Genomic DNA, 27270 nt, shown 5'->3' with positions numbered 1-27270 from the left:
TACATTTTACTTGGAACATATGTAATCTGTAAAATTACAGTTTTTTTACAGTGTAGCTTTCTCACATTGCTGTTTAAATCCAGTACTTTATGTTCTTGTGACCGAAAATTTTCAGAATCATTTAAGGGCAATCCTGAAAAAAGCATTATGTTAAAACACAAGAAAGCAAATCCAGGGCTCAGTTAAAAGAAACCTCTTACTCTACTAACCCAAAACATTTGTTAGATATATTTTTGTAAGCACATAAGGTCGGGCACTTTTATTTGTTTCTAAACAACTTTTTTTATTTCTTTTCATCAACTGTACATGCAAGAGATCAACTTGGTCGGTAGTTTTTGCAGTGGTCCTCAGAGCTGTCTAATGGATGACTACTACATGTCAAAAGAGCTTGAAAATAAACCAGCAGACTTCATCTTCAACCCCTGATGTCTTATCAAAAGCGTTGTGCTTGACGCAAAACCAAAACCATACAGACTACAATAAAAACATAATCAAACACGTGTTGTTTACAAGATCAATCTGTTAAGGTACCATTTCCTATCTAGGATACTTGGTATTCATACTGAGTGATATATCATCTTTTGGAATCTCGGTATCTTACTGAATAAAGACAGCAGCATTGATAGGGCTACAGACAGAGTTTGTTAAAGGTGGATTTCCACAAAACAAAAACAAAGTAAACAGATAAACAGGTTTACTAATAAATCCTACAACTTCATCGGGTAAGGCAAAGAAAAGACGAAGGTAGCAGCATTTCAAATTTAAACATTCTGCTCTTATTTTATTATAAATAAAGCTTTCATTATTTGTATAGATTTTAAATGATTGGATTAGATTACATGGATTCTCCTGATGAAGTAGACATGTTCTATGTTACAGCCAGGCTCCCCTCGGATGGAAATCTGTGATTTAAGTTACATGAACAACACGGCTAGCAAACGAAGTGAATCCAACGAAACACGTCAATATCATGTCACCCCAAAACATAAAAAATACAAATGTATTTTGCATTAAGTAAATTAAGCCTATTTAACAGACACGCATATTTTTTTGCATCATAACATTTGAATGACAAATTTTCTTCAAATTCTCCCTATTATATTGCATACGGATATTTTTAGGGAATTAATATTATTTGATTGTTTAATGTTTAAATGAAAAGTACACACAGTAAATCAAATAGCACTCTAATATATAAATACTTTACACTATTTTTAACATGACATCATGCTTATTGTATTAAGGTAAGGAGAACTGGAGAGAAATATGTCTAATTGTCACAAAATACATTTTGTAGATTGAGTCTTTAATTTTTTATATGCAAAATGTAACTTCTGTATTTTTTTTCTTTTGGGGTGACATACGACCTGAATATAATCTTGAGAGGTTTCAAGACAGTCACACAACTTTATGAGGAAAAAATAATGTCATATTTTGGGTCCAGGCTTTGCCAAGACTGCAAAAAAAGCTGTTTATGTTGGGGTGACATGAGACATCTTCGCAGCTTTGAAGCTAAATTCATAGAGGCGAAAATCAGTTTGAGCTTCACAAAGAGGAAAGAAAATATTTTCTCTTCATTCTTGAACAATAATTATAAAACTAAGGAGAAACTTCCAGCCACTTAATCGCTGGCAGAAATGAGTGCAAAACTAGGTTTTGCTATAAATCTACACAAATACAACCAACCGGCATTCACATTCCTTAAGTTTGAAACACAGGAAAGAAACAATTCTTCAAGTATTAGATGTGACTTCGCAGTCACAACAACAGAGGTGCCCCCCATGTGACAGTAGATAATTGGTTTAATCCATTTCCGGATCATACCACCTCAGATTGAGGAGAAACGAGCCGAATCCATCAGATCTGTCCCATCTGTGAGGAGATGCTCAGAGGTTCTCTTCATTTCTCTTGTAGTGTTAAGGGTCTGCTTGTCAGATCGTGTCAGATGCAGGGATGTACAGTGAAGGGTTTCTCTCTGACATTTCATATCTCTCTTTGCTGAGTTGCATTTTGCACATCCAGTATTACAGAACCCTCATACAATATCTGCAATGAAAAAGGAATTGAAATCACAAAATGACTATGTAACAAGCATTAAGAATGACTGTTTTCAAAAACAACAACACTGCTTGTGATGTCAATGGCGCCATGACACCAAGGATTTCACTATTAAACAAACCAAATAGTGATTTAGGGAAGCCACATAGATTAGCAGAATGGTTGGAAGAGACAGCAGCGACTTACTGCCTGTCTGAAAGTACTGAAAGACAAAGTTTATATATTTCATACATTTTCATGAAAGCCACCCCATGCTGCTCCACCACAATTCGTCTAAATTCAAATGTTTTAGGATTCATTCACCATCACACATTGCATTTCATTTTTTGTGTTGTTGGGCTGTGCTGTTTAATGAGGCTCAAGTGTTTTCCACAGGTCAGTAAAGAAGCTGAGATGTTGAAGCCAGACAGACTCACCTGCTCTCTACTGTGCCGGGGTCTCCTCCAGTTCATTCCTACTGTGTGCGCTTCCATTCTCTGTGAAGGCCAAGAGGGGAACTTTCCTCTTCTCTTCCTCCTTCTTTTCCATCTCCTCCCCGTCCCCATCCTGACGAGACAGTTTGGTCGCCATGGGAACCTCTATGACCTCCTCAAAGGCCTCTTTCTCTGTGGCAATGCCATTTTCTCTAAGCTGGCCAGCCAGGACTGTACTGTGGAGAGAAATGATTTTTCATCCTTTATTTTCTTCTCCAAGCATGTCTTTACTGATATAACAGTGCTATTGATATGTCTAATAATAAAACTAAACTAAAATATCTAATAATTACTAAACTGTCTAAGTTGAAGACAAAAAACAAGCAATTGAGCTGGAAAAAATAATGGAAAACCACCAGCAGATGGCAGTATAGATACAGATCCTTTACACATTTTCTACATTACATAAAGTCTAAAGTCCATCTTAGTAGCCAACAGCATGAGCAGAATTGTGTAAAGCACAAAATAATGAGCACAAACACTTATTTTGTGTACTAATGATACCATAAAACCACCAGCTGTGATGCTGGGGAGAACCAGGAATCATAAAAATGGTAAATGTTTAAACTATTTAACCTAAAGTTGTGTCATAGCATGTGTATTAACCGTTAGGCGACTACTCTTGACTTGTTTATGATGATGACTGATCCGGAAACAGAATAATTTAATAGGACTGACCTGTGACCTGCAGTGGGCAGTATGGGTGTAATGAAGCTGGGGCCTGTGTGTCCATTACTGTCACTGCGATCTGTCTCAGGAGCCTGAGATGTGGACACACTCACTGAGGGGCTACCTGACATTGAACTTGCTAAAAAAAAAGAGAGAGAAATAGAGGAAATGAATGCTGTCTGAATATTTAAAATAAATCTAGAATTAATTCACAAATCAAAGGAATTATCATTTGAGAAATGGTGTAGATTTAAAGGTCCAACGTGTAATTTTGACAGAAATGCAATTTTATATACATAACTACTGTATGTATTCAGAGGTGTATATAGACCTTACATAAGGAAGCAATATGTTTTTATTAACTTAGAATGAGCTATTTCTATCTACATACACCGTGGGACCCCTTGCATGGAATTCATCACGTTATTTCTACAGTAGCCCTAAACGGACAAACTGCTCTACAGAATGCGTTTCGTAGATATGTTGTCTCCTTCGGCAAAAAAACTAAAACGTGACGGCATCTTAGTCTTGTGTCAGCCACCGTAGCGGTGGAGTGAGCTGTTGGTTGCAATTCACAACCTTGAATGCCGCTAAATGTCATACACTGGACCTTTAAAAGCGTAAAAGCAGAACTGACTTGAATCTTGTCCTCCCTCCCGACTGACATCACCGTTTCTCTGAGGGGTTGTCTTCTTCAGGACAAATGAAAATGTGTCGGTGAGACAAACAAGCATCATTATTAACAGAAAATTATTTCCAAGTATCAAATCTCACCTGATCAGATCGCCGTGTGCGTTTCATGATTTCCTCAAGGCGCTGTGACACACATGCAAGTCACAAACATCAACCAATACAGCAGCTTTCACAAAAATGATCTTTAATCAAAATTTCTAATCAGGATGAACTGAAAAACCTTCTTCCTCTCGAGTCTCTCTGCCTCCTCTTTCTGAAAGTGCTTCTCTCTCTCCAGACGCAAACGCTCAGCCTCCTCTCTCTGCCGAGCCTCCTCTTCTTCTTTCTGTTTAATAACAGAAATAGTGTTTACTTAAAGGGGGCATGCAACGGTGTTTCAAGCATTCTGACTTGTTTACAATGTTAAACATGCTGTCTTCTCATGCTTAACATGGTCAACTAGTCAAAAAAGGAGTTGGACGTATGACGTAGTAAACTCCCCCAGCTCTCCAACTTGTTTTGGAAAGTTTTTTAAAAGTCTGGATCCCTGTTTTGTAAGAGGGATCCTATTCCTTTTATTGGGCAATTCTCCCAGAAAAGCACGGCAAGGCGAAAAGAAAGAACCCGCCAACCGAGACCCGCTTACCATCAAGATTGGCTGCGCTGCGTCAAGATTGGCTGCGCTGTGGACCTGCAGCTCGTTACTCTTGCGATAGTGAATTTTAGGCGTGTCTGTTTGTTCACGGCATTTCAGTGATGGATGTTATATAACCGGTGGATTTGGAGATCGGTTGAAACTGATAGATGGAGTGGTCCCAGCGCTAAAAGATGCAGGACATGAACCGGATGCGGTAAGTCAAACTAAGTCATACCTCTGTGTTTTGTTGGCAATCGGTGTGTACGTGCATGATGTAAACAACACAAACTTATAGTGAATCAATAGTCATGCAGGTATAATGCGATGATGTAGGCTAATGTGTGCTTGTGATTTAGTTCCCCCCCGGAGGTCGTATTTTTCCAGAAATAATCGTACAGCTGTATCTACCTTTTATAAATGTGATCGAACCAAATACTCTTCGAAGATACGAAGTATGCAATACTACTCTACAGGTACTCAAGATAAATATGAGATTGGCAGAAACTGTGTGTGTAATGGCAGCTTTAATAAAGGACAGAATGCTCGAAAACGAAATCAACGTGACTGGAGAAAATGAATGTTAGTAGACAAAAAGCAGCAAATGTAAAATTGCAGATTAACAAAAGACAAACAAAAACATCATGAGATTATTCTAGACTCATCATAATTATAATTATTATAAAACCGCTCTTTTAATTGTTAATCTATGTGCAGACGGACCTGGCTGTTGAGTCACATCTTGTGCCATAGCTTAACTTTGACAACAGCAAAGTTTTTACTTGTAAAAAATGACAAGAATAATAAAGCATCTACTTTGTGTTTAGATGACTTGAATAAGTGCAGCGTATGTGTGTGTAATGTTGTGTTTGTGTACCTGTTTCTGCAGGCGTTCGGCTTCCTCTCTCTCTTTTTGAGCCCTCTCCTCCTCTAAACGCTTCTCCTCCTCCTCCAGTCTCCTCCTCTCCTCTGCCTGCCGCTGCACCTCCTCCTCTCTCTTTGCTCTCTCTTCTGCCTTCCTGCGGGCCATCTCCTCCCTGCCGCGCCTACACACAAACACACACACACACACACACACACACACATGTATGAGTACAGGACTAGAAGAGAGGCAACTCCTAAACTCTTAAAATATGCAACTAACAAAACAAAACAAAACGCCTCATTATCTCCAAGTGCTAACAGCAGTGCTTGTGGAAACCTGTCCCTCACCTTTCAGCCTCTTCCTGTTGTCTCCTTTCTTCCTCTTCTCGTTCTCTCTGCTCTCGGGCCTGCCGACGTTTCTCAGCCAGCAGGCGAGATGCTTCCTCTGGATCTGTCGTGCCTGCATAGGGTCGTACTGATGGAGGACTTCCAGCACTTTCTAAAGGGATTTATATAGGTTATTTTGGTTCAATCGAGCTGACGAATTTATGACGTGCAGTATTACTCACCTGCGGAAGGTTCAGGTTTGGTCACAGGAGTTTCTGGTTTAGTTTTGGGAGGGTCAGCACTTGTCAACGTCTCCCCTTTTTTGCCCCCCTCTCCCTCTGGACTGACTCTCGGGCTCTCCGGTGTTACTCTGTTGGGCCTGAGGTTACCCGGCGATAAGGAGGGGTTGCTAGCAGACAGATGCATGGATGCTGGTGGGGTTGGAGATCTGGACTTTTTAGGGTTATGAGACTTTTGAGATGGTTTAGTAGTGGAGCTCCTGAAAAGCAGACAAATAAAAACAACAGGTGAGTGAAAAGTAGTTCAGAAACCTGCATGTTTTTCATTCCCTAGGAAAGAAAAAGAATGACTGAAAACAGCATCTTCAGATTTCATACAGTTGACAGCAAGAATTCATTGAGGACTTATATTTCAGTCTGTCTCTCTCACACAGATTCACATAGCTCTTTATGTACAGGAATATGCACTGATGCTATTATTGATGTTAGGAGTTTTTACATAAAACACAGATTCATTTTCATTGATGTCAAATGAAACATGTCATTTATTCAGTTTAATGTGTACAGAAGGTATGTCTGTGTATGTATACCTGTTGGGTGATGGATTGGTGACCCTGCTGCGGTTCCCGCCGGGTGAAGGAGCTCTCTTGGGCGTGAAGAGGCTCAGAGTGGGAGTGGGATATGACAAGTTACTCCATGACTTTCTGACGTTGTCCTTATCCTTTCTGTCGACCTGCATACAGAGATACAAAATTAAGATATTGTAGGTAGAGACGTCATCCTACAGTACCACAGTATCGTTCCTTATTGATCACAATTATATCCAGACACACAATGACAACACAACGCAGACAGATGTCACATCAGACTTTAAAGACTCCGGGTAAAGAGAATTCTGAGAATTGTTTCTAAACACATTACAGATGTTAGAAATGTATTGCTGAAACACATTACAAAGACAGAAGCATGTAGTACTGAATTGTGGAGTGGAAATGTGGAGTGATCGCGACGTGCTTCAGTGAATGCTGTTTAATTAACAAAGTTGGGAAGGAGCACGAGCAGATAATCCACCCGGCTGGTCTCTTCACATATAGCCTACTGGGTACTCAGGTTGAGCGATGCGAGTGGGCGTGGCTTCAGCGCCAACAATGGCGTTTGAGAGCAGAGTCCTGCTAATTTTTTCCAAGATTTTGATAACTTGTTTTATGTACTTGGATGTTTTTTTCTCCATTCAAATGTGTCTGTGTGGTTAATAATAACACACTTTTCTGTTGTGTGACAAACTCAGAACACATATTTTAATGTCACTTTACTCAGATTTTAACTGAGGTAGATCATTCAGGGTCTGTTAAGGCTAGATTGGCACCAGATTGGTGGAGGTCATTGGTTTCAAGGTTTTAGGCGTAAGTCCATAATGACATAAGCACCTCGGAACATCACATATAAACACCAGACGTGTTGCGTGTGTGTGTCCACAGGTTTGGCTATACTTGGGAGGCCCAAATGTCAAAAATTAAATGCATAAATCTGGCAAATCATGTATTGCTTTATTATCCATTCATATCTACTGTACATCCAACACAACATGATGCTTCGTCCACATTGACAGATGTTATTTAGTCCAACGCCTCTCTCAATGCAGAAAACTTACTACAGTAACAAACTTTAATGTGCACATGCACAACCACACAGACACATGCATGACACATCAACAAAAATACAGATTATTTGGACATACGTAATGGTTTACCTGGATAATCTGGGTGGTCCTTCTGCGAGTGCGGGTGTCTAAAGCAACGTTTGCTCTGATTGGTTTCTCAAAATGAAGGCTTGTTCTGATTGGTCGCTCGGTGCTGCGTGACTGGAGGGACTTGAAGGACGTTGCGCTCATTGGGTGACAGGAGGCTGAGCGAGGACAAATGGGGTTCACTGTACACCAGTCAAGTTTAACCAACCGACCAAGAAGTATTGCATCAATTATTCAATTAGGAAATGAGCAGCGATAGGAAGGGCGGGAGGTGTGGAAAGGGGTTAAAAAAGATGAGTAACATAAAAGATTGGAAGGAGAAGAGAAAGAAAGAAAGAGTGTATTAGTGTCTACAAAGAACTAGAAAGAAATCCGGCAACTTCATCACCGAAGTAAGAACAAGCTACAATTGTAAAAAACGAAGGCTATGTTTAAAATTATATTTCAAACTAAGATACTCATGCACTCATATTTTTTGCTTCAATTGCTGCTGTAAATATGGTACAAAACACACAAAAGACGTGTGTTCGCAGACGAGTTTTGCACATCCGCAAATCGGTATGTGAATTCATGCAACGAGAGTTGAACGCTTGTAAACTATTTTCTTACAAATGAAAGGTTTTTCAAACACAAGAACATAACTACATCTGCTTGAATCTGCTGCTGCCAGTCTCTGACACAAGTTCGCACAGACCCACACTCTCATTTTGCACCACATATCTGAGTGACACATGGAGCAAAAGTGATTTGTGCATTTGCAGAGGCCAAACGAGCTAGCTTTGGCACCCAGCAGGTGGCGCCCTAACGTGCAAGTGGAAAAAGTCTCCAAGAATCACCCAGAACTGCTTTTTTCTGAAATCACTAATCCTACATTGGTTTAGTTTAAATAGGTATGCTGGTCAGCTACGTTGACAAATTTTGACTTCAAATTTACTGATACACATGTGTGGCCAACCTCTACAACTACAAAATCCACTCCCACAGGCGCTCAGTTGTTTTGCACCAAAAATACCTTAATAGTAATTTCAAGTTCAATACCTCAGTGATGAATCATTTCCTTTTGTTAAAAGCATATAATCTGACATATAACCAACAAAATAACCCATCAGAAAAACCCAGAGTACACAATGAAAAGAAACGGACGTACACACAAGCAAGTTTCAGAGATTAGGTTCAGCTCCATTTGCATGCACACATACACACATGTATTTCAGATTAAGTGGGCAGTAACCAGGTAAAGATGTAACTGTGGTTTCAGAGAGCTCTTTCTAAAAGAAATGTTGTTGAAGAACATAGGCTTTGCTGAAACCAGCTTACACAGTTCAACATGTACAACCTTCTGTACCTGCTCTTTCTCTGAACATTTGTTCATAAAGAAAGTGCAATTCTTTCCGATACAGTTTCAAAATGACGTTTTGGCAAACTACAGTCAAGCTAACCTTCTGAAAATCAGTTACAACTGCTTTGGTACTCACAGAAGATAGAACATTACATATGTTTAATGTTTAGTCACAAACACAATGACAACCTCAGCTTGTATTATATTTGAGCTTTTTTAAAGTTTATCTCCATAGTAAAACATCCTATCTATTTATTTAACTCAAAATAAAGTGTGTATTAATGCATTGTGTGATACCTGCATCACCAGACAAAGACATGGCGCTGCGACTCCTGGCCAGATACGAGTGTGTTGGTGTCTGAAGTCGATTGACCACCGAATTCTCCCATGGGGTCAGAGGCATGCGACGTATACCTGAACACAGACAAACGCGCAGGCACGCGCACACACACACAAGTCTCTTTTATATAAATAATGTCACTAATAAGATTGGAAAATATCCAAAGATACAGTAAAAATAAGACATCATCACATGCATCTTTCCAAAGCATGTTCATCACAAACATAATCGGACATTCACTCAAGCTGTTTATCAAGATTTGCCAAGATTAGTCAAATTAACTAATCAAAGAAAAACAGGGTTAGTTAGCAGCATTAGTTAAAGACAACAAGACAATATGAATAAATCACATTATAAGTTCTATAATGTGACATATTTCCAACTGAAAAAACATCCCGAAACACTGTAGAGCAGAACTTGAATCAAGATTTGATTGAATTGTGTAGTAGAGTGATTGCCTAGTATTATTTTTCTTCCACACATTAAAAACAACTTTGTTGTCTTTAACAAAAATCATTTCCACCTGCGGTAGAAAAAAAAACATGCAAGAACTGAACATGATGTTAAAATGGTCAAATAACAACACAGCCGGCAATATGACGCAGGCTGCACGCACTCATTTCACCACTAATGAAAATGCGCATGTGCAAAATCCATTTTCAAAGGCCAGTTCATACCAAGAACAATAACTAGAACTACAAGTATGTAACAAATCTAAAAATAATTCATATTAGGCTCATCTATTATAATAACGGCACACAGAAGTGAAATTCTTCGCTTTCAGGGGGATCACTTACAAAGTGTTTGTTTTTTCAGCTATCGAACAACAAAACATTGACAGCCAAGAAAAAACATTATGTTTGTGGATCTTTATTGTTCTTGGTGTGTGAACAGGCCTTAAACCACCACACATTGCAATAGCACAGACTATAACATGCCATACTTTAAATGCTCGAACAGATCATATGACTTAAAGATGTGTGTAGTCAGGGCTCAAGACCTGGGAGACGTTTCAGTTCATTGAGCGTATAAGCTAGTGTCTCTTATCCAACTTCTACCGCTGTGTGCTGCTAACTAATGCCACATAGCTGAAGACCCGTTTTTATTTTCAAAGCTTTGTGTCAGATGCTAATGATGATTTTAATGTAATGCTCTTTGTGTAACTTCGTCACAGTCTGGAGCCCTGTGTAGTAACCACTAGAGGAGCTTAAGAAAGTTTCCTTGAATTCTTAAAAGTCCACCTGCTGATTTGTCCTGAGGGATCTTCTCTCTGGAGATTTTGGATTTAGACAGTGTTTGTTTTAACAAGCAAGACGATGACAGAGACGTCTGCTTCTGTAAGGCTTGGACCAACAACACAACAACACACACGTTACAAAACGTCACAGTGTGAGGTAGATTATGGATAGGCTGAACTTGATTGCTAATCTTCATTGAATTATGTAAATGAATTATAATACAATATCAAAAATCAAACTGGGAGCAAGAGGTTTGTGACAACATATAATTGTGTGAGCACACTTGTCCCAACCACACAAAAAGAGTTTGAAAGGAGTGCGTTTGTGTTTACCTCTATCTGGTGAATTCAGCAGTGTTGCTGAAGAGGAGGAGAGACGTTTGGAAATGACTGGGTCCATGTGCTTGGACAGATTCATGGTGGATACTGACCTTCTTTCAGCATCTACAAACACAAACACATCATTCAGCTCGGCATATCCAAAGAGAGGTGTTAGAGAGCATGGAAGCGGGGAAACTCTACTACTTTGTAATCATGTAGCCGTTAAAGTTGTGGTTACTGATGTTAGGTTAGTTTGGAAAGTGTTCACACTAAATACTATTGCATGACGAAACTTATCTGCTTAAAGATCACCATCTGCTTAACATCTGTGTGTCCCAGAACAGATCGACACAATGACGTCCTAAAGCTCCAAAGACATCTGTGACGTCTTTAAACATCCTCTAACATCTAACATCACCAACATCAGATTTTAAAGGTGCCATATCTTGCAAAACAATGTTTTTGTTACTTATTTCAAATGCGAATTTGATGTCCTACAGTATTCAAACATTTAACACAACGTGTGAGTTTAGACAACCATAGCAGAGGTCTTGTACTGTATATATTGTAGTCTTAAAGGTACGAAAAGTAAGGTTTAAGGCTGGCTCCTTTAAAATATAAAGCGTAACCACGCCCTATTTTTTACTAAAACATGAGTTTGTCTCTGTATACAAATACTACAGCTACAAGACTTTCATCTAACATACTATTGGTTAATTACTTCCAAGTCTCCATTCATAACAGGAACGTGAAAACTGTTACAAGCTACGGACTGATGCTACGAGGTCTAGCTAAAGCTGCTAGTCTGCTCCTCTGCACTGAGCATCATATTCACATTTAGAGCAAAACTGCTGCTGACGCTCCACACTAAAAACACCATGATAGTGTTCCAGCCCAGCTAGGTCCAACGGTAAGAGAGCAGATTCATCAAAACCTGATATTAAGAGAGTAAGAGAGAGCAGGAGAATCACACACACACACAAAGAGAGAGAGAGAGAGAGAGAGAGACGGGAGTATTGATGGTGGAGAACAGAAAGGGGATGAGCAGTGAGCTCGTGGATGATTCAGCAAACATAAACAGAGAATAAACAAGAGATGCTGCAATGCAAACACACCATTAACAGACATTTACAACCCCACTCTTATGACAAATCCATACTGATCCAACAAACACCAACATTCTGAAAATAAACTCAACATGTCTGATGGACCAGTACTACATTTAATTATTGTATATTGTGTATATCTGAGCAGAGAAAAATATAATATACTGATACTGATATATATATATATATATATTGAGAAATCGATTTTCACTGTGTGTGTCCATTCAGATTTGTGGGAGTGTTTACCATTATTGTGTGAGGTGCTAGCCGAGAGTGTTCCGCCCCAGCTGCAGCGGTTTGATTTCGGCCTGACTCTCTGACTCTTCTCAGTGGTCCTCCTGATAACTGCTTCATACCGTGCCTAAAACACACACACACACCATATACACATGTGTACTAGACCGATCAGATAGTTTAAAAGGTCAAACAGGACAATGTATAATGCCTACGCCGTGTGCGTAGAGCACCACAAAAATGCAATGCTAATTTCAAAACTACATACAGAGAATGCTTCTTACATTCTGTCTGTGCTTTTTTAATTATCTAAAACCAGAAATCATTTTAAATGTCTACAAAGGTGAATTTTCACATTCACAACAAACCACGATCAGTTTCTAAAGAGTGAGTGAGTTGTGAATAAAACCACAGCTATTGTCCAATCAGGATCAAGGACTGTTTCATAACATTATATAAACAGGAATACAGCATAAAGATAAATACGGGGTCAACATAAAAAGGTAAACACACACAAAGCGGGTATAAACAACCAACAGAAATATGTCTAATGCCGGAGGAAATGCTTCTGGTTTGCTCACCTGCTCCTCCTCTAGTCTCTGTCGACGTTTTTCCTCCACAGCGGCGCGTCTCCTCTCCTCTCTTAGCCGCTGCTCCTCCAGCTTCTTTCTCCGCTCCTCCAACTGTTTCTCGTAAAACTGTCGCGCTCTCTCCTCTCGCTCAAGCCACTTCGAATCTCGTGCAGCTGAACACACAGAAAAAAAACATTTAAGGGGCCAAATGCTATTCAATGGAAACTATGAAAAATGGAAAGTATGAAAAAAAGTCCCTGAAAAACTTTCTAAGGTGTAAAGCTATTTTTACTGTCAAATAGATCGTGGCGAAAGCAACACACATGTCATGAGTTGGTTTCCCCGTGAACACAAAAACCGATCAAAATGTACAGGACCTCACATTCACTGTAAGTCACTTTGCATAAAAGCATTTGGTAAATGCACAAATGCAAATTGTTCCAGTGCTATGGGAAAATATCTCATCTGATTTGAGGACCGGAACTATTGTTTAACAGTCTGTAAACAGGTAATGTCGCTGTAAAATAAAATACAGTAATAATTTAACTGACGCCAAATTAATCCTTCAATCTCTCTCTGGATTCCTGCTCTTACATAGAACTGGATGTCATGGTAATGACTTTGCCAACAGTTTACACAACTGCACCTCGCCACAGCAACCTGCGCCATCAAGCTAGTCATGCGGTCGTGAACAAAATTGGAAGGACAGACACAGACAAAGAGCAAAATGGGTAAAAGAAATAAAAAAACAGGAAAGCCAAAGAAGTGCAGTGTAAGCCAGTGTTTAACATGGTGAAGGTGGCTTGTTTTGAAAGTCTCTAGAGGTCAGAAGCAAAGCGCTAAAAAAAACGAATCCCACTGGTATACAAATGCACACCTTTTACTCACACCAACAACCCACAGGAATAATGTGAACATGTGTACAAAGTGATTCATACGAAATAAAAACTTTCATCAAGTACATATGCCATTCCAAACCTGTATGACTTCATATGCGGAATACAACAGGTAAATATCCACAGCCATGATTCAATGGCAATGTAGTCTCTGATCACAAGTTAGTTCTGTATAATCGAAATAAATGCGTGTTTACCATTCTGTTTGTCCAGCTCCTCCCTTCGCTCACGAGCGAGTCTCTGCCTTTCATCGTTCTTCAGCATCAGAGGCTCTGCACACACACGCGCTACATGAGCTCTATCTGTACAGGTGAAACGTATGTGTGTGTATATATGTTAGTGGTTATACGTGTGTTTCTGACCTGGTCTGGTAACAGTGTGGATCTCTGTAGGACTGCGAACAGTGTAGGTGTTCTGTCCTGAGGCAGATGACTCGGGTCGACTCCATGATGACTTGTCATCTGCTCTGAGGTGGTAGTCAGAGCCTAAATGACAGAAAGAGAGAGAAGACGATTATTCTGAGAAAAACAACACGGCAGCTTATCAAAAATCAAAGGACAAAGAAGAGAATGTGAAAACTTCTGTGGCTGTCACTTTTGATTATCATCTGCATATTCTTTTGACAATGCAAAGCCTATTAAAAAAAGGACTCAATGAGCAATAACAAACCAGTTTAAAAGAAATTGATTTCAAATCAAACATTTACTTATTTGTAATAGATAATATCAAAGCATTTCAAAAGGTAGAAAAATAAAAAAATATTTACTCCCAGTTGCCTCCCTGATGCTATACTGCAGATTCATAAAAGATGATATCAAAGAATGTTCATTTACAAAAGACTAAGAGAGCACTCTAGTTTGGTCAATTTCAGTGTTATTTGGCACTTTTTATTTGAAACTTACTTGACATGAGACCTTTCCCCTCACGCACACAAACTTTTGGGAAGTGACTGTAAAAGGTTCTTAGCCTGTGCTGTAAACATTTCATGGAAAACAGATGCCAAATACGTTTAAGAACCCTTGAGTAAACCTATAAAAGGAGATGTAAAACATTCTCCAGACAAATAATGTGATCAAGTCTCTTTGGAGTCAGAATCATATAACACATCACAAAACTCAGAAATACTCAATACTGAGCTCATAAAATTAAGCAGGGATCAAAGCATGGATCAGAATCAGCAAACCGGCTGAAAGATAGTATTGATTCCTGTTCTAAAACCAACCAGCACCATACTGTATCACCACACAAATCAATCAATAAAGCTTATATAGTTCCTTTTATCAGATTTATTTGATATCTTTTCTGACTTATAATACAGTAACTGGAGACATGATGGACCGAACTTGGTAATTTGGAATAGTAACAAATGCTATTATAGATGAGTTACAATCAAACACTGCCAAAAAAGCCTGCAGATTTTAAATACTTGAATTTTTCACATCTTCTTCATCTTAGCATTGTAATTATAACAGCAGAACAGTAAGACTCATCGGATAAGTATTTATGCAGGGCTCGACATTAACGCTTGTCCGCTTGTCCGGGACAAGTGAATGTTTTGTATGAAAATAAAAGTGCCCTTGTAGTAAATTGATAAACACTGTATACTATAGTAAAGTTCAAAAACAATATAGTAAGAATTTTACTGCAGTTTACTATAAATACTATAGTATACTACAGTAATTTATGTGGACAAATATACTACTATTGTATAGTAAAAAAGGAAAAACACAGAACTTAGAAATATTAAAACAAATTTAGGTAATCTAAAAATGATATGGCCCTAATTTATCCATCTGTATGTAACATTAATGTCTTTTGTCAGTTATCTGTCTATTCATGTTGAACTACACTTGCACATTTCTGCCTGTGCTACCAAACTTTAAACCTCTCTAGCACCAGTGCTATGTGCAAAAAAAGTTAACTTACAGCCTTAACACTAATAATAATTAATGCTTGCCTTTGTTTTATAGCAGTCACGGAGTGTAGGCCTATAACCAAATTCAGGCGGCCAAAGCGGACACTAGTTAAAATGCTTAGAAGCAAACTTGACCAATCTAAATCCAAAACAATTATATTGATTATATTATATTATAATTCAAATGAAATATCATTTTTTCATCTTTGGACAAGTAATTTTTGTACTCGGACAAGTGAATGACAAATTTACTTGTCTGAAGGACAACCACATGACAATGATTAATGTCAAGCCCTGATTTATGTCTAGCCCTTCTACACACTGCCACGTAACATCATGTTTGCGCAATGTAACGACAACACAGAAATCAACTCAAACATTGAGATTGTCTGAGATCGTACCCTTGAAAGTGAGGATTGAGAGGGTTTGATGTACTGGCATGTACTATGATGGCTCCCACAAACACTGGACTTTTAAAGATCACTTCCCTTAATACCGATGAGGGGGAGGAGAGGAATAAACATAAACATGAGGGCAGACGGTGTGTCTAGACAAGACAGGAATGGATAATGATGACCCAAATTACTTTTTAATGACCCCAAGACCATTTGAGCAAAAGTCATTGATGACTGGTGCCGCAGCAGCAGCGTAGCAGATCTATTCTGCCAAGACCAAATACATTATATGTCATGCACACTACCATGCTAAACACTCCGAGGGTTGTCATGACAGAAGGGCGTTTCTGTGTGCTTCTGTGGCCACTAAGGAGATGGAACCAAAACGGCCATCACTTGCTCTAGATTTCTGCTCATTTTTCCAGGACAATGTTGTTCTAGATACAGTATATCCCAGGATCAAACTCTGCCTGACCCATTTGAACAGGTGCCAAAAACTCTGGATATCACTTTACTAAGATGAACAATAGGCAATGTTTCAAATGTTTACTGAGGGCAATTTCTGAAATGATTACACATGGTAGCATAGAGGATGAAGGTTTTCATTGTATTTTTACCAGCCCTCCAAAGAAAAGACACTCGCAAATAGACCTTTTTATTACAGTAATACAAACTAACCTGGAGTTTTCAGTCCTCCACTGAGACTTATTAAAACAAAGCGTACACGTTTATCAATCCCTGAGAGAATGTAAAGGCTAAAAATGGGTTTGTGTGTGTGCTTCGCAGCTTTCACTTATTATTTGATGGTAAGGGAGTCCCAGTGGCATTTAACCCAGAAATGACATGACAGCAAATTGAAAAGCACAAGTAATAAATGCACAGATACAAGTTAGATCACATTTATTTTGCTTTATTCCTCCGCTGAGTCTGGTCTGCTGCTGGTCAATAAAACATATAACTTTGTAAAAACATAGAGCCAAAACAAACAGAGACGCTTGCTTCTGTATACATATCCACATTTCATATTCACATCAGGATCAGTGTGCTTCCTGTTTCATCTTTTTAGCATCAAAGCATTACAAAAGCCTGAGAAGAGTGCTATTATAAAAACAATACTTAAACATCCACTAAACTTCCACACCACAAATTAATTAGCTAATCTTCAAAGTTGTTGAACTCTTTTAAGTTGTTAAACCTGTTAAAACTTTCAAGAAAGGCAAATATGCTTTGTCAAAAAATCTAAAACCAGCTGATGTCTTCACTATCTAAACAAACCCCTTGGCTATTGTGGCTGTGAGCCTTTAACATGACACCAGTGGGGCGTGTTTGTGTAAGCACCTGAATTTGCTTTACTGTAGCTCAGTACTAAAGCCACATTTGACGTGTCACATTTATTTAAAAGCCCTAAGGGTACAAATACAATCAAAGCTCTGAATGCAATCAACATCAGATAGTCTTTGTACATTCTGTGGATGTAACAAAACATATATCCAAACAAAGTGTGAAACTAATACCCACCACCAGCTAAATACAGGTACTTGTACAGGAATTTTATCTACCAGCAATTATGGTAACTTTTTGGTAAATATTGGTAAAATTTCAAGTTATTGAAAATCCTGTCTTGCGTCAAAGCGTATATGCAAATTCAGGAGATTGACAGGCTCGGGTCACCATGTCACTGCATAGTAAACACTGGCAGTGTAAATACTCTGCCTAAAATCATCTTTTGTGCTATCAATCATACAGGGTTGAAACCACAAGAGGGTAAGTAAACAATTACGTAATTTCCATGTTTGGGTGAACTACTCAAATTTCCACTCGCTTTTAAACTTGTACTACATAAGTTTTGCCTCTATATCACCATCTCTGTTTGAAACATAAAATTGCAGATAACATTACATACTTATGTTTATGTAGCCTTCAAGTCAAATTAAAAGCGCAATTTTTGATTTACAGAGGACACTAGCATTGTATTATAGATTTGCAACAAATCGCTCAGTCCAAACACGACGGTGGCCACCATTGTACAAAAAGATGTCGTTCTCATGATGACGCAGGGAAGAAATCATGCGGGCATTAGAAAGACTGTAGAAAGAGCGATGTCATATTTATTACATAAAATAAAAGGTCTATGGATTTTAAGTATAAAAAGAAGGATAAAAGTCAGGCAGAAGCTAGGACCTGCGTCCAGCAGAGACGCTTTAGGACCCGCGGTACTAAGGCTTTTAGTAGAGATACTCTACTAAAAGCAGACCAGCAGAGAGTCGTTGGAGAAAAAGATCGTCTTAAAATCACCCCCGAGGAGGTTGCTTTGATTCGGATAAGTATGTGAGTAACATTGGTTTTTCTGTTTGCTAGAACCAAGATATGTTGTTGTTGTTGTTCTAATATTAGCTGTGTGACGGAGCAGTTTTGAGCGTCATTGTTTATCTGGAACCGCTTTAATATTGTACTCGTCCAGATACTGGAGAGAGAGAGCGCGTTGGCGCTAAAACTGTAGAGAGAGCGCATTTTACTCTCTTACTCAAGGATGAATAAACTTACATTTAATCTGCGGGTCACATGCGTTCCGAACCGTAGAGTGCGATCCGTACGGATCATCCGCGATCCGTTTCACCACTATACCGCAGGGGAGATGGAGAGGAAATGCGCGTTGTAGAGTTGTTTGTCCGTTTAGGGCTGCTGTACAAAACATGGCGACGAATTCAATGTCTGTAGGGCCGCTCTGTATGCAGATATAATCAGCTTATTCTAAGGTATTAGAAACATAACGGTTCATTATGTAAGGTCTTTATACACCTAGAAAATAGTTTTGTATATTATATTGCATTTCTGTCAATAGATCCTCCTAAAAACCCCGTATTGTTCCTTTAAATCGAACTGACATTTCCCAATAAATCGTACCAGACAGTGCAAATTGTAAATCTTCTTTTTTATTATACGTGTATCGTAGAGAATCAGGGTAAGGTAAGGTAAGGAGTTTTCAACACAGATTTGGGAACTCGGACAAAAACAAATTTTGGTTTATTTTGAAATCCAGAAAGTTAATCCAAATTCACTGCTTTATAATTAACTAAGTAATAATCAACTTCCATAGTTTTGATTGCATAAAAATGAAGCACAAAACTGTTATTGCTAGCATTTAATTGTTATACATCAGACACTTTGAACCAAGCCACTTCAAGCAAATTGTAGTCTTGGGGGGAACTTTTCCTTTTTCTCTCTATTTCAGCACTAAACACGATGGCGTAAGCTCTCAAACTAAGCATGAACCTTTGGTCTGAACCCTCTGCCTGCTTAGCTTACTAATCTGCATCCTGAATGTTGGACTGGGTCACTAATTAATACCCGCACAACCACAATAACAGGAACAGTCCTCAAACAACACTCGATTAGAGTAGCTACACAACAGGCCTAAAATGTGACAATATATGCAGTTATTTATTTGCATGCATTTTTTTCTTTAAAACACACACTCACATGTACACTGAGTGGCAATAAGCATGTCTAGCTTCTCGTGGAGATTTTTGCTGGATACTATATAGGTTAAAGAGGATTCAAGGAACCATCCTCCACCTACACCCTCACAGCCTTACACTGTCCAAACAAATGACACTCATATAGCTTTATTCAAATGAGAACACAAACAGATACTCATGCAAAATAAAGCACAAACACAGTGAGATTTCAATGTTATATGTCCATATGTTCTGTGACCTCCTACTTATCTATCCTCTTGTTATTACAGCTAACTAATTCCCATCTATGTGGGCCGTCTGTCTTGGCTCTGTTGTGGACGGTTTCCATGTCACTGTGTGCAACAGAGCAGAACTGCTAAAGTCAGAGCAGGATTGAGGTCTGAAGACTGAGCATCGGATAAATGCGTATGTAAATCAGAAGCCATGCTTTTGTTACAAAACATAATATATATACGAGAGAGAGAGAGAGAGAGAGAGAGAGAGAGAGAGAGAGAGAAACTATGTTCCAAATTCATGCACCACAAATCATATCATCTTAAAATAGGGCTGCTCGATTATGCTCGAAAAAACATAATCACGGTTATTTTGGCCAATATTGAGATCCCGATTATTTAACACGATTACTCATTAACTTTTAAAACAACATAGAAAATAAATAACTTTGCTTTTAAACTGTGAATTCAATTGAAAAATAAATGTAAAGAAATAGCACAGCTGAACCACTGTAAAAGAAGGGGGTGCGCTGTGGATTTATACCACGAGAAAAGAGAGGATCCTTGCAAAATGGAATGTGGCACAATAATCGTTTTACCTCGATTATTTTCTTTTTGTAATTGTTGAAGCCAAAATTGACGAATACAATTAATTTTCGATTAATTGCACAGCCCTATCTTAAAAACAGTGTGCCAAATGTGTTGAATGGGGTAATATTATTTACAGTCGGTTTTCAAAATGTGCATCTCTGCACGATGTGTGGGTTAAAATAGGCCGAAGGAAGCACATCAGTATCAGTGTGCTTTGAATGATATCAAATCCAACTTCAAGGGCAAAGGTCAAAGTTGAGTATTGTGTCAGCGTCGCTCACCTCAAGATTCCGTTTTTGCGTGCAAGACAGGCTTGCAAACGTTTAAAAAACAACGAATATTCCCACCCCCTGGAGTAAACACATCTTTAATCCCACAAACATCCAAACTGTACATACAGAGTCCATACTGACTAATGAAAATTCAACATTTAAGCAACATTTAGTACACACGCACTGTCACTGATTAAATTCCAATAGATTTTAACAATTCACAAACTTCACCCACAAATCTTACCTTGACTTTCACTCATATTTTTTGGGGAATCTTGGATTGCACACCTCTTGCCTACATTTCCAAGGACACAATCCTTCCTCAATGCACCAATCCACGAACTCACAGTCCACACAAGTTAACATCCATTACAAGATCAGGATAATGTGTGTGCTCTTTCATTGGCAAAGACATAAATGTCTGGTTGTTTCCAACAGGAGAGACTCTTAGCCCACCCCTTTCAATCGGAGTTAGAATTATCAAAAGGATACAGTATTTCCCACAATCAATCTCTTTACACATAAAATTATAAATCCCGACCGTGTGTGTGATTGTGGTGTGTGTAGTACAGTAGAAATGCAGGCGAAGAAGATTAAACTGTGCGGGACAGAAAGAGATCAGCGATTACAGTACAACTCTCCACATGGCACAGGGATGTGTGTGCGACCATGTGTGTGTTTCTGCTGGTGTGTATTAGGGCGGAGAGTCTCCGAAATCTGAGCGGCTTAACAGAGGCTAATGCTAAGCTTACGGAGAGAGAGGCCAAAGGGCTTTACCCTCAACATCCAGTCCCAGGCAAATCAGAAAGGACACATTTAACTCTATATGTTTGTGCAGGGCGTGTATGACAACACTTAGCAGTGTGTTTAAAACCACCAATCAGCGGGCTTTCAGTCAGCAATGACTCATCAAAACGATGGGAAATGAGCAGCGAGAAATTCGGTTTCTCTCCAGTACAGCAGGATGAACGTAAATAAACTAATTGTTATCTGCTTATCAAGACATTTCATCTATTTCACGTGAACTCGTTCTGTTTGGACTGATAAATAACACATATCGAGAGACAACAACTTTCCCTGGCCTAGACCACGGATTTTCCATGAGGAATAAAAAGACCAGCATTTAGACTTTAGACATTTAGTGCACTGTCTGGATTTACTGCCCTGCCTCCTCGGCTAACCAACAGTGTGCATGTTAATCCAATGAGTATCCTGGGAATTGTACAAGAAAGTACCAACAGCAGAATCCGAGTGCAAAGTTAAGGCACGCTCACATACAGTATGCTTTCTTGTGTACAATCGGTGTCATTCTTACATACACTTGTGCTAGACAGACATGTTGAGGCGTTACAATGTGTCTCGCACAACATTCGACTTTAAGACATCATATCAACATACATTTTTTCAATAAGCAAATTCACATCTTTGAACAAGTACACATCCCCGAATACACCCGGGGGGAACAAGCATGTTTACAAATAAATAAAACAAATGAGAGCCGGAAGTAGGGTTTGGGACTGAAAGGGATGGTTCACCCAAAAATAAACAATTCTGTCATCAAAACCTGTATATAACTCTTTCTCTACTTCAAAGATATTTTGAAAAATGTCTCATAGGTTTTGTGCTCCATACAATAGTCAAAGGGGGTCAATGTTGTTTGATTACCAAAGTTTTTTCAAAATATATTTTCTTTTGTTTCACAGAAGAAAGTAAGACATACAGTAAACTGATGAAAGAATCTGTGAACGTGAGTGTGCACAACATGCAAATCATGGAATTAGTACCAGTGGTGTTTTAAGTTCTGGGGGATTTTTGACTCATATTAGCTGTCCTGTATAGCCTTACAGTATGACCCAAATCTGTGCAAAAAAGTAAAAGTGATAGTGAGACCTTATTAATAAACAACTAGCATTCCTATGCACTTTGCAAAGGCAGAAACCTAACATATAATAATGTATAATTATTATCTAACCTAAGAAATAAAAACCTGTCTCTGATGGACTAGAAATACTATATATTTTACATGCTTATATAACATGCACACATCCTTTAGCGTCAGTGTAAATCCTTCAGCTTCGGAGCAACGGGAGCAATCCTATTCATATCCACCTCTGTGAAGCCACCCAGACAACTAACAGAACTGCTATACTGTTTGCTTTCCAATTCTAGGTGGTCATGTGACCCACCCACAGTCCTGGCCATCCTGTCCAACTTGTCAGTCATCTGCCTTTACAGCAGAGACGATGGGTTGGGTAAAATGGCCACACCCAACAACAAAAGAGAGCAAAGATTTTCTGCCACTCATTTAAACAGTATTGTGGAAATATTTCATGCAGATAGGTACAAGGTAATAAAAACTGCCTGAATAATTAGAGTTTAAGAAGTAGAAAAATGTTACTTAAAATAGTTTTAAATGAATGTCACATTGCTGTGACTCTAAACTCTGTCAACTCACTTTATAACAATATCACAAACACAGATAATGGCATACTTATATGCTCGAAACCAGCTCAGACCAAAAAGACAAACAGCAATACACTTCTACAACCAAAGCATTTATAAAATTAACAGTTGCACTTTATTTTACAATACGTGTACCTATAATGTACTTACCTAAGAAAGTACTGGGTAGTATAAGGTAAATACATGGTATAAGTTTAGGTTTAGGGGTAGGATCAGGATTAGTACATAGTTATTACCCAATTATTAAATTTACTGTAATAAGTACACAGTATGTAAATGGGAAACAGGACTGTAAAATAAAGTGCTACCAAATTAACAGCTAGATCTTTAACAGGCCAAGTATTAGGTTAGTGTCACAAAACCCCAGAGAGATGTACATCTCTCTCACACTTCCTGTTTCTGACCTCCTGCGTACCTCCGCCTCTCCTCCGTCTTTTACGGCTCAGCTGACCCTCCTCTTCCTCAGCGATGGTGGAGAGGGATGGGATAGCCGACCTGCAGGCCCCCCTCCTCATCCTGAGGGGGGCCGGCATACTCCCTTCTCCTCTTTTAGTACCCTGTGTTGCTAACAGCTAGCATCCAGCTCATCTCATCACCTGAATGCTCTCAGAGAGAGAGGACAGACGATACAGGAACGGAAAGAGAGACAGACTGAGCTAGAAGACACAGCAGATTGAAAGAAAAGAGATTTGAAGTTTAAAGCTCAGATGTGCCAAGATGAGTCAAAACTCCCTCCAGTCCAGCCAGGCTTTACTGAAGCTCCTGTAATCCACAGAAACACACAGTGCACTTCCTCCTTAAGCCTGAAAGAGACTGCTGCTCCAGTTGCTGATGCTGTCACTGTCTCTCTTAAGGTCTGCCCTACTCTTCCTCTCTCTCTCTCTCTCTCTCTCTCTCTCTCACACACACACACACATTAAGACACGCATGCACGGTACAGACAGGCCTTCATAGAATCCCACATTAAAGACAGACTGATAAATGCACACACCCAGTGCATAGGAAGTCAATAAAATTGACTCTCTCTCACACACACATACCTGCACACACAGTCCTTCTTTCCTACTGAAATATTCAGTATGAAACAGCAAGGTGAGTGGCGTGCCTGCAAATAAACGGAAACCATGACAGCTACGCCACACAGAGAGTGTGGTCAGAGGAATAAGACCCTCAGCACAGAGAGAGAGAGAGAGACAGACAGAGAGAGAAAGCTTGAGACATAGCCCCTCCTTTAATGCTAATAGCACTGTCATCACGTTTTCACTTCTTTGCCAAAGGAGATAACGTATTGACAAAACACGCTCTTTAAGAGTCAGTTTAGGGCTACTGTAGAAACAACATGGCGAATTCCATGTAAGGGGACGGTGTATGTCAATAGAAATAGCTCATTCTAAGGAAATAAAAACATAATGCTTCATTATGTAAATTTTTTTATACACCTCTGAAGACATCGTTATGTATATTATATTGCATTTCTTTCAATAGATCCTCCAAAAATTAAACAGTCTACCTATAAGATAACATGTATTTTTGCTATTTTTTGACATTATCAGCATCCCTAAAGCTAGAGGATGTGAACACGTGTCTTTGTGATCTAAAAGGTGGTCACACCCATTACTGTCAGAGTGTTTGTGGACAATTCTCTCTGAATGAGAACAACGGGCTTGTAGTTACAGCAACAATATGACCTACTGTACACTTTACTAAAAACTATCATCTATGACATTACTGCACACAAACACACAACGCTGACACTTAATAATGAATTACTCTAATCTGATCCCCACCACACAAAAACACACATAAAAACACTAATAAATAAACAACAGAAGATTATATCAACTGTAAATCCTTCACTGACTGCAATCCACATACAAATATAAGATATTTGTTTATGCACAAAGTACCATAAAGTACATAATTATTTCCAAATTCTTTTCACAGTCTAACAACGCTTTCTTTATATGCATTGAATTACTGCAGAGGCTGAGCGCAGACTGAATTTTGTAATAGTTGTTATCCTCATAAGAAAATATCACTGAAAGTGTGTCTAGTCGTGTAATGCCATGATCTAAATGCTTTATGCCACAGAAACACTATACAATCATATTCTAAGATAACTGAACATAAACTGTGTTTGTGTGTTTATGAGCAGACTAATAATAATTTGACTCAGTAAGTGCAAGAACACACACAAACACACTCTAACGTTGTACTTTAGTCTGTCTGTCATACATTTCTAAATTCAGCACCAAAAGTACAGGAATTTGATCTTTGCCCCAGCAGGCCAGAGAATATCAGTAACCTTACACTTTAACCAGTCGTGGTTATGTTGTTACCCTTATATTTTTCCTGTTCTATTCATTCAGAAATAAAAATTCCACCTTGCAAACTTTAAAAAAGCTGAAATAAACACATTATGTAGCATGTCTCTAACTGAGCCCATTAAGTGACTTCAGGGAGGTTAGTGATGCAAGGTAGGGATGCAAATCCAGGATTTTTTTATTTTCTTCAAAAAACGATTGGCTGATTTTCTCATTCCATTATTTTGTTAGATCACTATTTTTATGTTTTATAGAAGCAAGTATCAGACGATACATTCATAAATCTAGAAGGTATACGGCTCATGAAGTCACAATCACTGCCTTTTCCCCTATTTAATAGAAACAAGAATGTTAGAATTGTAACTTAGAACACAAAATACAACACATGGCAGAGGTCCTTTCCTCATAACCTAATGGGGTTGCCCTTATGCTAACACAAAACTAATACTGAGTGTCTCAATGCAGACACAAACTACACTGATATAGGCAACAATAGTGTTAACAAATGTATTACGTTACGAACTAGTTTCACTCTAGCGAAGACAGCATGACCAGACTAAAATCTATTAATTTGTGACAGACATTTAGTCACTATAATTAAGAAAAAAACGGTGATATTAGTGGCTAATAAGAAAGGTATGAAGATGACATTTATGTCTTAGTACACCAAATGACAGTGATTCACAAACCTGTGTTTATCTATCGAACAAAACACAAAAAGGCAGGATAATGATGCCAAATTCCGGTTTTACAAGACGATATATTTCTACCTGCACAACTAAAACAACACGAACGCAATAAAAACGTTTAAACAAGTCACATCAGATTCGCTGGAGCAGTAGGGCTGGGAATCGATTCCTCGATTCCAAAGGTTGGAAACGATTCCATTAAATGAATCGACTCCTCTTTAAGAGCCTTTATAAGCACAAGCCCCGCCCCTTATCTGGTATCATTTGTCAACTCGTCACATCAGTTACTGGTCAAAAATAGTTCTGACTTTAGAAAAAACGGATAGATGAAGTCTAGAGCGGTGGAATAAAATATGTGAGTAGCCTATATTAGAAAGTAAAGAAAAAAAGAGTTAGCTCTCTGGAGATTTGTCTGTCATTAACACTTACAACATAATCACAGTATTCTTTATAAATACTCAGATATTTGTATTGCATGAAAAATGTGTCAATTTCTTAATAACAAATTAAAACCTGTAGTCAAACTGGGAATCGACAACGGCAGCTAGTAATCGATTCTTTCAATCCCAAAACCAGGAACTGGAATCGATCCCAAAAATTCTGGAATCGAACAGCTCTGACGCGCGCGCGCAAAACAGGTGTCTGAGGGAAAACAGCTTCAACGCCATTTAACCGAATCTAAACAAATTGAACGGAGTCAAAGTCACATAAACCCACAAACTAACAGGGTTGTCATTTTAAAAGTCAGCATAAAATCCGCTGACAGACCTTTGGTTCAGCGTTAAAGCTTATTTACTGAATTAATCCCTTTCCCACAGACCGGCTCGAGCTGCTTGTGTTGTGAAGTGTTTTATTCCGTGACAACTTTAACGGATCGGTTTTTCGAGTAATGTTAAATTTGACAGATGGATGTAAGAAGCGTAATGGTGATTTACACAAACTTAACGTAATATAAACAAACTCTTACCTCGGCTGAAACTCAGACAGGCGTCGCTTCCATCTCGCTCCGCCATTTCACCGACGTCACATGAGAGGATTAGAGAGAACGCGCTTAGTACAAAACTAAGGGGTACGCGCCTCTAGCGGACAGGTGCAGAATAACAGACGGATAGATTAGATAGATAGATAGATAGATAGATAGATAGAGTCCATATCAACAGGTAATGGGTTGTTTCCCATGTAATAATATGACATATCCAGAA

At 38.7% G+C, this 27270-nt stretch overlaps 1 protein-coding gene across 10 annotated transcripts; it reads right to left on the bottom strand.

Annotated features, from left to right (window-relative positions):
• Positions 1-9: 9 nt before the first annotated feature.
• On the bottom strand, positions 10-27085 carry map7b (microtubule-associated protein 7b). Of its 10 annotated transcripts, none has more exons than XM_057319811.1 (20): positions 27036-27085; positions 14091-14213; positions 13926-14000; positions 12842-13005; positions 12273-12387; positions 11756-11854; positions 10933-11043; positions 10604-10705; positions 9320-9436; positions 7687-7865; positions 6527-6669; positions 5940-6196; positions 5719-5869; positions 5384-5552; positions 4114-4218; positions 3975-4016; positions 3838-3892; positions 3210-3339; positions 2475-2707; positions 10-2046 (listed from the first exon to the last, which is right to left on the bottom strand). In XM_057319811.1, exons 1-19 carry the CDS (start codon positions 27079-27081, stop codon positions 2482-2484), a joined length of 2409 nt encoding a protein of 802 aa, XP_057175794.1. In that variant the 5' UTR covers positions 27082-27085; the 3' UTR covers positions 10-2046; positions 2475-2481. The 10 variants fall into 10 exon arrangements, with proteins under 10 accessions (XP_057175794.1, XP_057175802.1, XP_057175792.1 ...); XM_057319819.1 differs by lacking the exon at positions 27036-27085 and adding an exon at positions 24096-24201; XM_057319809.1 differs by lacking the exon at positions 27036-27085 and adding an exon at positions 23471-23951.
• Between the last annotated feature and the right edge of the window lie 185 nt (positions 27086-27270).

The sequence above is a fragment of the Triplophysa rosa genome, linkage group LG21 (genome assembly GCF_024868665.1).
Source record: "Triplophysa rosa linkage group LG21, Trosa_1v2, whole genome shotgun sequence".
In the NCBI taxonomy this organism is placed as follows: domain Eukaryota; kingdom Metazoa; phylum Chordata; class Actinopteri; order Cypriniformes; family Nemacheilidae; genus Triplophysa; species Triplophysa rosa.
This window is presented reverse-complemented; position numbering and strand designations above follow the sequence as displayed.